Source organism: Suncus etruscus, chromosome 14, assembly GCF_024139225.1.
Source record: "Suncus etruscus isolate mSunEtr1 chromosome 14, mSunEtr1.pri.cur, whole genome shotgun sequence".
NCBI classification, from domain to species: domain Eukaryota; kingdom Metazoa; phylum Chordata; class Mammalia; order Eulipotyphla; family Soricidae; genus Suncus; species Suncus etruscus.
Window position 1 is genome coordinate 47,836,772 of NC_064861.1, and position 14,249 is coordinate 47,851,020.

A 14,249-nucleotide genomic window follows, 5' to 3' on the forward strand; every position below is an offset into this window, starting at 1 on the left:
CTCTTCCTAAGGGTTGCTCTAGCTATTCATGGGTATTTATTGTTATGAGTTTCAGGAGTATTTGGCCCACTTTTTTGAAGAATGCCATGGGTATCTTTAGAAGGATTGCATTAAATCTATAGAATGCTTTGGAAGCACCGTCATTTTAATGCTGTTAATCCTCCCAATCATTGTGCAGGGTATGTGTCTCCTTTTCTTTGTGTCCTCTTTTATTTCTTGAAGCAGAGTTTTGTAGTTTTCTTTTCTTTCTTTTCTTTTCTTTTTTTTTTTTTTTTTTTGGGTCACACCCGGCAGTGCTCAGGGGTTATTCCTGGCTCCAGGCTCAGAAATTGCTCCTGGCAGGCACGGGGGACCATATGGGACACCGGGATTTGAACCGATGACCTCCTGCATGATAGGCAAACGCCTTACCTCCATGCTATCTCTCCGGCCCCTGTAGTTTTCTTTGTATAGGTCCTTCACCTCTTTAGATGACTCCAAATTATTTGAATTTGTGTGACACTAATGTGAAAGGGATTTTTTTAAGGTTTTGCATGTTAATTTTGTAGCCTGCCACTTTACATATGAATTTGTTTCTAGAAGCTTTTTGGTAGAGTCTTCAGGGTTTTCTAAATATAGTAGCATGTCATTTGCAAACAGTGACAGCTTGACTTCTTCCCTTCCTATCTGGATGCCCTTGCTCTCATTTTCTTGTCTAAATGCTATTGCAAGTACTTCCAGTTCTATACTTAATAGAAGTGGTAAGATGGGGGACAAGTGGCAGCTTTGTCTTGTACCAAATTTTAGAGGAAAGGCTTTTAGTTTATCTCAATCGAATATAATATTTGTCTTTGGCTTGTGGTAAATTGCCTTGACTATACTGAGAAGAATTCCTTCCATTCCCATCTTGTTGAGAGTTTTATTTTTAAATCATGAACAAGTTTTGGACTTTATCAAATGCATTCTCTGTATCTACAGATGTGATCATATTGTTTTCATTTTTGGTAGTATTCCTCTTGAAAGGTTTGAAAGAATTCGTTAGTGAATCCATCTGGGCCTGGGCTTTTGTTTTTGAGAAGACTTTTGATTACCATTTTAATTTCCTCAGTAGTAGCATATTTAGATATACTAGATTATCCTGATTCAACCATGGTAGATTATGAATCCAAGAATTTATCCATTTATTCCATATTCTCTTGCTTTGTGGCATAGAGTTTCTCAAAGTAGTCTCTGATTACCCTTTGAATCATGTATATCTGTAGTGATCCTCCCTTTTCATTTCTAATGTGGTTTATTACTTTTCTCTCTGTGATTTTTGCTAATGATTTATCGATCTTGTTATTTTTTTTCAAAGAACCAACTTTTGCTTTCGCTGATCTTTTGAATTGTTCTTTGGATATCCACTTCATTAATTTCTGCTTTAAGTTTTGTTATTTCCTTCTGCCTAGCTATTTTTGGTTCATTTTGTTGATCATTTTATAACTTTATAAGTTGTGTCATTAAGTTATTTATTTGACCCCCCTTTTCCTTCCTGAATTGTGCTTGTAAAGCTATAAAAATTTTTTTCTTAGTACTGCTTTTGCCATGTCCAACAGATTCTAGTAATGTGTGGCTTCATTTGTATTTGTTTCTAGGAATATTTTGATTTCCTCTCTGACCCACTGATTATTCAGTAGTGATCTGTTCAATTTCCAGGTGTGAAAATTTTTCTTCTACATTTGTTTGTAGTTCACTTCTAATTTCAGTGCATTGTGATCTGAGAAGGTAGTCTGTACAATTTCTATCCTCTTGATTTTATGGAGGTATGTTTATGGGTTGACATGTAGTCTATCTTGGAGAATGATCATGAGCATTTGAGTATTCAGTTTTCTGGGGATGAAGAGCCCTGTATATATCACTATATAACCACTTTCTTCCTTTTTCTCCTTTTAGAGCTAGTATATTCTTCTTATGTTTTATTCTGGTAGACCTATCAAGTGGTGACAGGGTGGTGTTGAGGACTCTCACTGTTACTGTGTTGCTATTGATGCCTTCTTTCAGATTTGTCAACAATTGTTTTAAATATTTTGCTGGTCCCTCCCCTCATTGGGTGATTATATATTTAGAAATGTTATTTCTTCCTGTTGTACATATCTCTTGATTATTACAAAATGTCCATCTTTGTCTCATAACATTGGGGGGGGGCTATGTGCTCAGAAATTGCTCCTGGCTTGGGGGACCATATGAGACGCTAGGGGATTGAACCGCAGTGCGTCCTAGGTTAGCGCATGCAAGGCAGACGCCTTACCACTTTGGCCCCAGTCTCATTGTTATGTATCTCTTCTTCCACCTGATTCTGTCCTCAACTGCTGTTACTCTGTTGGAGAGACTTTCCAGTGAGCTTTACATCTTGCCTACCAATTTTTTTTAGTCCTATTATTTCAGTTTGGAGTTTTCTGATTTCTATTTTCATATCCTCTTGATTCTTATTTGTGGTTTGTTCAGCTTAATCCATACTATCTTTGAGTTTTATTGATTATCCTCCATATTTCTTCTCTAAACTCTTTATCTGAAAAGCTAAATAGATGGTTGGCACTTTTCAGGTCATCAGAGCTGCCATCTTAATTCTCTACGCATGGTGTTAGTCTGCGTTGTTTCCCCATTGTCACACTTGTAGTGTGATATTTTCTGCATGTTGTGCTAGGGTTTATTGACTAGGAGTTGTGAGTGATTAAGGAGCGAAGCAGAAAGACTGGTTTCCACACATTGTGAGCAGAGCTAGCTGCCATTCACATGGCTTCAGCAGGTTCTTCTGGGAGGGTTGGTCCCAGCAAAGCAGCTGTGGTTCTCGGACATCAGCCCCATTGAAAAGTGTGTGGCAGAGATCAGGCACCGACCCATGTGGGTGGGGGACCAGCTCACCTCCAATAACATGACTTCTGCAGGCTCTTCTCGGCAGGGTTGGTCCCAGCAAAAGCAGCTGGGTTCTTGGGCAGCAGCCTCATTGAAAAGTGTGAAACAGGGTGGGATTCTGAGCAGACTGCCAGGAGTAACCCCGGAGCAATACCGGGTGTGGCCCAAAAACCAAAGAAAAAGAAAAAAAAAAAAAAGAAACAGGATGGGAGAGATAGCACAGCAGTAGGCGTTTGCCTTGCACATGGCCTACACGAAAGGAAGCTGGGTTCGACTCCTGGCATCACATATGGTCCCCAGAGCTTACCAGGAGCGATTTCTGAGCACAGAGCCTGGAGCAACCCCTGAGTGCTGCTGGGTGTGGTTCAAAAAACAAAAAAGAAAAAAAGTGTGAAACAAATAAATCTTAAATATAGAATCAAGTACAAGGAATGCCAGGAACAATTACTCAAAATCACTTAAAGAAAAGAAGAGAAAACCAACAGCTTAAGACCAATAATATTATTTAGTATGATTATCCTTCGTAAAGTAAAAGCAAAGACACTGACATATAACAATGATGGAGAGAATTCAGTGACAATAGGTCTAACTTACAAACCATAATAAAGGCCGAAAGGAAGTGTTTTCAGATGGTCACTTAAAGCAAAAGAAAAGAATGGAGAGCAAAAAAGATAATTACACAAATATAAAGATAGTTTTTCCTCATTTCTTCTAGCTTATTTTAAAAATAGCTGCATAAAATTATCTTGCAAAATTATCTTGCTATATATGTACATCTAAGATTTAAAATAAATATAAAAAAATATATAAAATATATATATAAAATATAAAAATATATATTTAAAAATATATATAGCAATAGCAGTGTAAGGGAAAAGACTGATTTGGATTGGAGTAAAAAATGGTAATGAAGTAGCTCAAATCTATAGAAAAAAATAGATATTAAAAATTGATAATAAAAATTCATGGAGAGATAGCACAGTGGCGTTTGCCTTGCAAGCAGCCGATCCAGGAACAATGGTGGTTGGTTCGAATCCCAGCATCCCATATGGTCCCCCGTGCCTGCCAGGAGCTATTTCTGAGCAGACAGCTAGGAGTAACCCCTGAGCACTGCCGGGTGTGGCCCAAAAACCAAAAATAAATAAATAAATAAATAAAAATTCATGATAATTAAATGATCTCTTTGTTTAAAAGAATATTCTTTAAAAGAATATGAGGATATGAAGAGTTGCCAATTATAACACTGTGTGGCTGGGTTTATAACAAATACAGGCATAATATAAGCATATAGGACAATAATAACACAAAAACAGGAAAGGGAATGAAGTTATGTTGGAGCAGATGTTTTATATTTTAATATACTTAATTATATTAATTATAATTAATATATTATAATATTATATTATATATTAAATATATATTAATATATATAATTAATATATAATTATATTATAATTATTAATTATACTAGCACTAATTTTAAGTTTACTGTAATAAGATGGCAATTCCCAAAACAACGAAGAAAATAACTTTAGATATACTTAAATCATAAATTTTTAAGATTTAATGTTTAAGATTAGAATTCAGGTGACTGGTTAAAAGTCAAATCTTTTTTTTTGGGGGGGAGGACACCTGGCAACGCTCAGGGGTTACTCCTGGCTCTACTCTCAGAAATCGCCCCTGGCAGGCACGGGGTGGGGGGGGAACCATATGGGATGCCAGGATTCGAACCACCGACCTTCTGCATGAAAGGCAAATGCTTTATCTCCATGCTATCTCTCCGGCCCCAAAAGTTAAATCTTTGATACTGACACTACTGAAATGTAATTTACTTTTAAAATTTCATAGATTCAAGGAATGGACTTACCTGAGATACACCTGTCATGTGCCAATGAAATCAGAGGTACATTGACTTTTCCTAAGTAAGTATTCTCCTCCGTATCATTATCATCAAACACATAAAAACTAAGAGGCTCTGACTTAAGATATCGATCCAAGTCCATAGTCATCGGCACTGGGTAACACATATGATCATCAAATTCTGGATCATTGCTACTGGGAATGATGGCTGTGTCATGGTCTGCAAAATCAAAAAACTTGTACACAACATATGGATGGGGCTGAAGGTGGCTTGCTCTGGACTGCAGATGGCTGCAACACTTTACTGTAATATAAAGTTCATTCAAGTTGCCATCTGTGGAATTGGAAGAACTGGACTCAGTAGTTTTGGTTTCTTGATGACTTAACTGAAAAAAACACACACATTTACATTATAGTAATATCACAATTAAAAGTTCAGTAGCAGCTGGAAAATTCCAAAGAAAATAATTTTGTTAAAGAAGAAACACCTGCTTATGTTCACTTTGTGGTGACTTGATCAATAAATGACACTTACTTTGTTTTATTCTGATTAAGACCAATATTCACTAGAACATGTGTGACTAAAAAAAAATGACCGTGTTACCTTACTATTTCTTTGATGGGGTCCACATAGAGAAATCATTTTGCTGCTTCTCATCCTAAACCAATGGGGACTGAGGAAGCTGATGTCTAGGGCCAAATATTAGCCAACATATCAAAGTCTAACTGCTACAGAAACAAGAGAACAGAATCAGAGATGTAACTTGGAGGGGATAAAAAGGCTGGGAGGACATTTAAGATGAGGCAGTTATTTGGCAGAGCAAGCGTACCAAGCCTGCCAGGAGCGATTTCTGAGTAACCAGGAGTAACCCCTGAGTGCCAGGTGTGACCCCCCCAAAAAAAACAAAACAAAAAAAGAAAACTGATCTTTTAGAAATAGCACTTGGATAGCTAGTGCATAAATATCTTCCCAGATATAACTACACAGTTAAGCCAACACTACTTAGTGTGAAGAAAATCATACTTCACGGTCATTTTTGCTGTTGGATAATTTTTATTCCTTCCAAAATGGGCCCCCTTTCACAGCAGTTTTAAAGTTTTATTGAGCATCTAGGATGACATCTCTGGAGGGAGAAGTTTCTTAAGGGAAGGAAAAAGCTTAGCCTGGTCCTCATCTCCTTAGTGGAGACATCTGGTGGTGTGTGGAAAGAGAGCCACAATGCTATTACTCCAGGGTGCATTCAGCTGTGGATGGTAAGGGGCATGATTACAAAATAAAACCCGAATTCCTCATCAGTGTACCCCAAATGCTGAAATGCTGACAATAAACTACTTGTTCAATCCAGAAACTGGGAGTTTAAACTTCTAGTTACAAAATTAAGTAATCTGGTCTCTATATCAAATTTCCTTTCCTCTATACACCATTTCCTAAAGTGCATTCTGAAAAATACTAGACCAGAAAGATCATCTCTAGGAAACTGGTGCCATTCCTTCTTAAGTTTGGGAATCAATATCATTTTGGTCTTTAAAGAACCTGTATAATTTAGTTCTTTATTTAAAGTTATAAAATTTCAACTGAAAAATACAACAACAAACTTGTCTTCCTAAAAATGCACATATCAAAACATAATTTAAAAATTATAGAAAAGGTCTGTAACCTAGTGATCAGAATTGTGCACTGCACATTTTCTTTTTTTTTCTTTTTTCTTTTGGGTTTGAGGCCACACCCGGCGGTGCTCAGGGGTTACTTCTGGCTGTCTGCTCAGAAATAGCTTCTGGCAGGCACGGGGGACCATATGGGACACCGGGATTCGAACCAACCACCTTTGGTCCTGGATCGGCTGCTTGCAAGGCAAACACCGCTGTGCTATCTCTCTGGGCCCCACGCTGCACATTTTCTGTTCTTTATATTGTCATATATCTATGTAAGATGCTGTCTAATTATAGTACATCAACTGAGAGTACATCAATTGGGTGAAAAGTACAGATGACTTTTATATATTGATATATTTTTATATATTTGCTATGTCCTATAAATTTATGATTAAATAGTTAAAAAAAGTTATTTGAGGGCCAGAGAGATAGCATGGAGGTAGGGCATTTGCCTTGCATGCAAAAGGAAAGTGGTCCTCCGAGCATGCCAGAAGCAAGGAGTAACCCCTGAGTGCCACTGGGTATGACCCAAAAACCAAGAAAACAAAACAAAACAAAACAAAAATGCTATTTGACGGTCTGGAAAAATGCTATCATTCATAAAATATGGCATGTAAAGAAATATTACAAAATTTCAATATCATAAAAGGTCATTAACATCAAAGAGGTTTACCGTTTGCATTTTCTCTGGTCTCTTAGAATTTGATGTTATATATCCCAATGCTTTTGCCCGTTCTCGATAAAGTCGAATTGCTTGATCTACAGGAACTCTTAATCGGAACCAGTAATCCACTGTACCATATTTTGGGATGTCTCCTTTAGTTCCTACAAATCAATACATAATTAACTATTGGTTGTTAAAGTAGTCTTGTAAATCAAACATACTAGTAAAAAAGTGTGTCAACATTATTAAGCATAAAATATATATTTTACATGGTGGAAATATATGATTTGTACAATTGTATTATTTGGCAAACAACAGAGATGATAGTTATTTCTGTTAGTAAGAGTTTCAATCTATTTTTCTATTGGTTTTGTTTTGTTTTTATTTTGGGGCCAAACCTAGAGGGGCTAAGGGATGACTAAACTTTCAGTTTAATGTTGGACGAAAGTTCCTGACAATGCTTGGGGGACAGTGCCAGAATTGAACCTAATAACACACAAAACATGTTTTTTTGTTGTTGTTTCTTCACATAAATAAGACAAGTGCTCTATCACTGAGTCCCACTGCACTACTGGCTATACTATCATTCAAGAACAATGTCAAATTATGTTTGAGATGTTCCACTTCATATTATTTCAATACTAAAACATAAAGAAAAAAATCTATGAGTAAAGAATTCATAGGTTATTTTTGGTGGTACAATATTTTATATACAAAATTATTTTATATACAAAGTATTTATTTTTTTTTCTTTTTTTTTTTTTTTTTTGGTTTTTGGGCCATACCTGGTGACGCTCAGGGGTCACTCCTGGCTATGCGCTCAGAAGTCGCTCCTGGCTTGGGGGACCATATGGGACGCCGGGGGATCGAACCGCGGTCCGTCCTATGCTAGCACTGGCAAGGCAAACATCTTACCTCTAGCGCCACCATGCCGGGCCCAAGTATCTATATATTTATATACAAAATATTTTATATACAAAATTATTTTTTTGGCCCACACTTAAAGGTTCTCAAGGCTTACTCCTGCTGGGCTCAGGGGGTCATATAGGGTGCCAAGATGAAACTCAAGTCCGTCACATGCGAGGCAAATGCCCTACCTGCTGTACTCACTCTGGCCCAATTACATACATATATCTGTATATCAATTAAATTTAAATATATACATTTAGAGCTGTAACAATGCAGTCTGACATATACAATATAAAAACTCAAATACGTTTCATATTATATATAATATACATTCCACATCATAATGTACATATATTCTATATTACAACCAACTTTTTCTTGAAACCTTCCCACACTTCTATTGTCATACATGTAGGAAAAACACAGTTATGCTATACCTATCACGTTCATTTTTTTCTTTTATAGTTTTGTTTTGGGCCACATCTGGCAGTGCTTACAGCTTACGCCTATCTGCACTCAGGGATCACTTCTGGTGGGGCTTTGAGAACCATACAGGGTGCTCAGGATGAAATCCATGTTTAGAGCATGCAAGGCAAATGCACTGTTGTCCTAGCACTCTAGCCCTGTATGTAATAGACACTTGTATGAGTTAGCCTTAAGAACATTCTCTTTTGTTTTTAATTTTGAGGTTACACCTAGCAGTGCTCAGGGGTTACTCCTGGCTGTGCGCTCAGAAATTACTCCTGGTGGGCTCAGAGGACCATATGAGATGCCAGGGATTGAACCTGGGTTGGCTGCATGCAAGGCAAACCCCCTACCTGCTGTGCTATTGCTCTAGCCCCACAAGTACACCTCTTGACCCAGATATCTCTTCACCTCTTTTCTTCAATAGCTTTAGCAACTTGAGAACTCTCTGCTCACTTCACAGAATGAAGATTACACCCACTTTAGGATACAAAACTGTTCACCAGTCCATTTCTCCATACTGTAAGTTTTTTGATGGTAAGGTTAGTTAGTGGTTTGCACCCATTCAATCTTTAAAAAGTAGGGGCTGGAGAGATAGCATGGAGGTAAGACATTTGCCTTGCATGCAGAAGGTCAGTGGTTCGAGTCCTGGCATCCCATATGGTCCCCTGAGCTTGCCAGAAGCGATTTCTGAGCGTAGAGCCAGGAGTAACCCCTGAATGCTGCCAGGTGTGACCCAAAAAACAAAAACAAAAACAAAGAAAAAAAGTACTAGGGCATAGTGGGTACTGAGTATTTGCTGAACAGAGAATACTTTATGTATAAATTTCTTGATGATAACATTAAAATATTACCAATATTATCTCTTAATTCCTCAATTTCTTTATTGCTAATGAACTATTCTCTTCAATATACAACATGATTCAAATCTGCTAATATAGGCATCTTGGGAGTGTGTAAAGCCAGAACGTGTGTAAATTTACACAGGGATGTGTAAATATCTGTGTGTAAAGACAGAAGTAAGTCCTGAGTACTGGCAAGTGGTGATTCTCTCAAACCAGAATAAGACTGAAAAAAGGCAATATAACTACCTGTAAGACTGCAAATAAAAAAAAAAGTGCTAAGGGCTGGAGAGATAGAACAGTGAGTAAGGCACTTGCTTGAATTTGACTGACCCAGGTTCAATACTGAGACCACATAGGGTCACTTCAGGAGTAAATCCTAAACACTGCTATGTAGTCCCAGTACAAACTAAGCAACTGAGACATTAGTGGAACACTGACCCTCTGGTGGCGGTTGTGAAGTAGGAGCATTGACAGCATGCCTAAACTCTGTTAATAGTACTATAAATAACAGTACCCATATATAAAATGCATTAAAAGATCATATGGATTCAAATCATATGGATTATAGTATATGATATATATGGATATATAATTATATGTATTAAAAGAAAGCACATGGAAAGAAGTGACTTTACAAAATGTGATTCATTCATTATCTTTGATATTTTTGTTTGTTTCTGTGCCACACCTAAAAATTCTCAAGGCTTACTCTATTCTCAGAGATTACTGAGCACCAGGACCCATATAGGATGCTGGGGAAAAACCTGGGATGTTTAAACACATAAGGCAAAAGCCCTACACCACTGTACCATTGCTCTGGCCTGGACCTTTGATTATTTTTTTTTAAAAAAAATTGTATTGGGGGTGGGGAACCACACCTGGCAGTGCTCAAGGGTTACTCTTGTTTCTGTGCCCAGGAATTACTCCTGGCAGTGCTTGGGAGATCATATGGAATCAAACCTGAGTCAGCCACATGCAAGGCAAAATCCCTACCTGCTGTACTATTGCTCTGGCCCCATCCTTTGATCTTTTTTTAAACAACAAAAACAAAATCCTTTTGTGATCATGAAGAGATAGTTTCATTGAGGACATAAGTTTTCCATCCTCTAGCCTGCTGGCATGTTGTCAACAGAGCTCTTTCTCCATTCAACAGAAAAAAAATCATTCCTGTACTGACACCATTAATGACAGTGAAGATAGTCCACTTGTGAGTGCGATGCCACAGAATGCTGTGGTTGTCCTATAAAGAAATCTTGAATTTTAGGGCTGGAGAGATAGCACAGCAGTAAGGTGTTTGCCTTGCATGCGGCCGACCTGGGATGGACCCCGATTTGAATCCTGGCATCCCATATGGTCCCCTGAGCTTGCCAGGAGTGGCTTCTGAGCGAAGAGCCAGAAGTAGCGCTGCCGGGTGTGACCCAAAAACCAAAATAAAAAAAGAAACCTTGAATCTAAGGAAAAATAGTACCATGGAACTTCATATTAATATAATAAATCAAATAAGTGATTTCTGCATTCAAAGCTAGTACTTACCAACCAAACTTGCTGTGCAAAATATTCTACCACTTCTTTCTAGAATTTCATGGAATCTCAGTTGACATGCTGCAATTGTTTCATAGTCTGTGCTGAAAGCTTGGTGCACCTCAAGTGTAATAGTATTCTTCTGAATGTATTGTAAAAATAAGTCATCAACATGAACAAGGTATTGAGAAGTGAAGTTATATTCTGGGTGAAGGCCTCGCACTACAGGAGATGTCTGAAGCTCAAAGTCATAGAAAGCATAGGTACAGAAAGTGACAAGCTCTTTATCCCCAGAAGTCTGAAAAACCTCTGAGGAAAAGGTTACTTTGCTGATATGAATCTCAAACAGATTTTCTCCTCTTTCTAAGTGAATGGTTTCATCAAATTCATCAACAGAGTCATCTGGCAAAATTTCTGGTTTAAATTTGTATTGCTTGGTCCCATAGGCAATATCCTTTAATTGGGCTGCAAGAGAAGATACAGGTTAGAGATTTTTAGAATTGACATACTAAGATTCATAATTGCTTCTGAAGTGGTAGGAAGTCTAAGAACATTTGATGAATAAGCTCTCTTAAATTCTATGACTACACTGTTTTTCTGTAAATAAGAATATACTCTAGTTCTGAAGTTTCCATAAGCCTATATTCACATCCCAGACCTTTTACTCTCTCTTTCATTCTCCAAATATGGTTGACCTTTTGGCTGATACCTGCAAGGCATTTTCAGAACCGGAAGCATTGATTCTATTCCCTTCCACCTGATTCCTGGAAGTGTGGATGCATGATGTTTGCCATCTCTATTATAGGCCAACATCCACATCCAGACTTCTGCGTGACTTTCATTCTACAGTAAGGCTGACCTCTAACTGATACTCCTGGGGCCTTTTGGGAACTAGAGTCAATTAAAACCCAATTCTGGTGCTTGCTTTGGCAGCACATATACTAAAACTGGAACGATACAGAGAATATTAGCATGGCCCTGTGCAAGGATGACATGCAAATTCATGAAGCATTCCATATTTAAAAAAAAATAAAACCCAACTCTGAGAGGAATAAAGAATGGCAATGCATACAGGAGACCAAGAATTAATCTTCTGCACGGCAGAGACCCCTAGCACCATTGGGATCCAGAATACTAACTATACCAAGAGTTGAGAACCACTTGGGATGGTCAAAAAACAAATTTTCTGTCTTCCTATAAGTGTTTCAGGAGTTCTTTAGACTCATTTCTGGTATTCTGATTTTTGAGAAAAAACTTTTTTTTTTTAACTGATAGCTTCCTTTTGGCTGTCTGGTGATGGTTGACTGAATGTATACATAACCTAATTCACCAAAAGGATGTGTCCTCAATATTTCTGTCTCATGTAAATTAACAGCAATATTTTTTATATACTCATAGGTAATATGTCTAAATATGACAGATGGGTATATACGTACATATAAACACTTCTAAATATGATCTAGAATATATGAAGAGTTTATCACATTAATTAACAGACTCCTGTTAATTTATTTGCAATTTAAAATATTCAGGTTATACTTCTAAACAGTGCTTTAAATTTATTTTTACCTCCATGTTACAATCAAACTTCTAAAAGGGTAAAGTATACTTGAGTCTTCAACTCCTCACTTAAAATACCCTTTCAATTTCTTCCTCTTTGGGTGAAGGGAAGGCACAGTGGCAGCACTCAAGGGCTACTCTGGTGGTGTTGGGGGAACTAAACCATACTGGGAATTGAATCTGGGTTCACTCTCAGATCATCCCCCAGACCTCTTCAACCTCTTGCAAATAGTATATTGTTACCCCTCCCCAGGGCAAAATGCTAATCTTACCTGATGGTCAGACCAGCCCACTGATGCAAGGTCTGTGGTTGGCAATTAAGGCCTTGAAGGAGGGGAAAGATAATAACAGCCTCAGCAGGAAGATGCAGAATGTAGAGGAGAAAGACAGGTTGGGTCAGAGAAGCTGTTTAGCTTAGAAGCCACACCTGGTGGTTAGGGCCTTAGAATAAAGCTTCATGTCTTCTGACAGAATTCTACTGACTGGCTGTGGGTCGCCGTTACCCTGACACCTACAGGCGCTGGGCCAGGACAAGAAAGGCCTCACCATCCATCACCTCACCCTCACCACCATCAAGGACTCTGTACTGAATATTTAATACAACAGTATATGTCTTACTTTTCTCAGGAAAATACTCTAGATAAAGTAAAATAACCATTTAGTTGCTAAATCCAAAGGACTCTGGCCCTTTATCACTTTATTTCTCTGCTTCACTAATCCTTTTTTTTGGGGGGGGTCACACCCCGAAATGCTCAGGGGTAACTCCTGGCTCTACACTCAGATATCATTCCTGGCAGGCTCAGGGGACTATATGGGATGCTAGGATTCGAACCACTGTCCTTCTGCATGCAACAAATGCCCTACCTCCATGCTATCTCTCTGGCCCCTGGCTACTTCTCTAATCCTGATGAGTACTTGGGTTTTTTTTTTTTTTTTTTTTTGTGAAATTCTCTTCTATCTTGGTTTCATGGCATTGTCTGGCTTCTCTTCAGACCTTTAATTTCTCTTTCCTGGGCTTCTGTATTTTTATTTGTTTGTTTTTATTTTTTGAGGGGTGCTCAGATGCCTGGAGGTTTCTCCTACTGATTCTCAGCCAACTGGGGTGGTAGTTCAATAAGAGGCCCAAAAATGTGGGGCTCAGGCTCTGCAGTGATGAGGATTACCCAGGCTACCCCATAGGTGCTTGGGTCTCAAGCAATGGCCTGGAAACCATGTGGTTCTGGGGAATGAACAACAATGGGATGTCAGGAATTGAACCTGGGTTTGCTTTGTACAAGGAAATGCCCTACCTGCTGAATTATCGCTCCAGCTCCCTCTACCCACTATTTTAAAAATATAGCAGAATTTTATATTTATAAATATTTTTATATTTTATATATTTAATATATTATATGTTTATAATATATTAAATATATATTTATATAAATAATTTTATATTTATATATTTATATCTCACTGGCCTGTATTTTCATCTCATCTATTCTTCAAGGACCTTTCATTGCTTATAGCCCGTGGTAAACTATTTAATCCTTAAAGAATCCAAATTTACTATAAAGTCTTATATATATATATGTAAAATATATATTTATACACATATATATTTTATGTATATATATTTTCTCAATGTCTCCTTAGTAGCCTTCTACTATCTAATCTTCACAAGTTCTGTGCTGAAATAAAATTCCTTACTCCTCCATATTCCTCAGTTCTATAGTCTGATGTCTGTATTGCTTATTTCTGTTTTTGTTTTTGGGTCACACCTGGTGATGCTCAGGGGTTACTCCTGACTCTGCACTCAGAAATCACCCCGGCAAGCTCAGGGGACCATATGAGATGCTGGGAATCGAACTACTATCAGTCCTTGGTCAGCCTTGTGTAAGGCACTCTTCCAATGTACTATC

At 37.8% G+C, this 14,249-nt stretch overlaps 1 protein-coding gene and 1 non-coding gene across 2 annotated transcripts in view; one reads left to right on the plus strand and one right to left on the minus strand.

The window, feature by feature from the left end:
* The window catches only part of RPGRIP1L (RPGRIP1 like), a 139,474-nt gene that overhangs the window by 56,849 nt on the left and 68,376 nt on the right, over positions 1 to 14,249 (minus strand). Inside the window, exons 15-17 of the mRNA XM_049786057.1 lie at positions 10,801 to 11,253; positions 7,058 to 7,209; positions 4,739 to 5,117 (exon numbers count right to left, since the gene is read on the minus strand). Of these exons, the coding sequence (XP_049642014.1) occupies positions 4,739 to 5,117; positions 7,058 to 7,209; positions 10,801 to 11,253 (984 nt within the window). The remainder of the gene's footprint in view (positions 1 to 4,738; positions 5,118 to 7,057; positions 7,210 to 10,800; positions 11,254 to 14,249) is intronic.
* On the plus strand, positions 11,706 to 11,811 carry LOC126029163 (U6 spliceosomal RNA). The gene has a single exon (XR_007502814.1). It is a non-coding gene; the product is annotated as a U6 spliceosomal RNA (small nuclear RNA).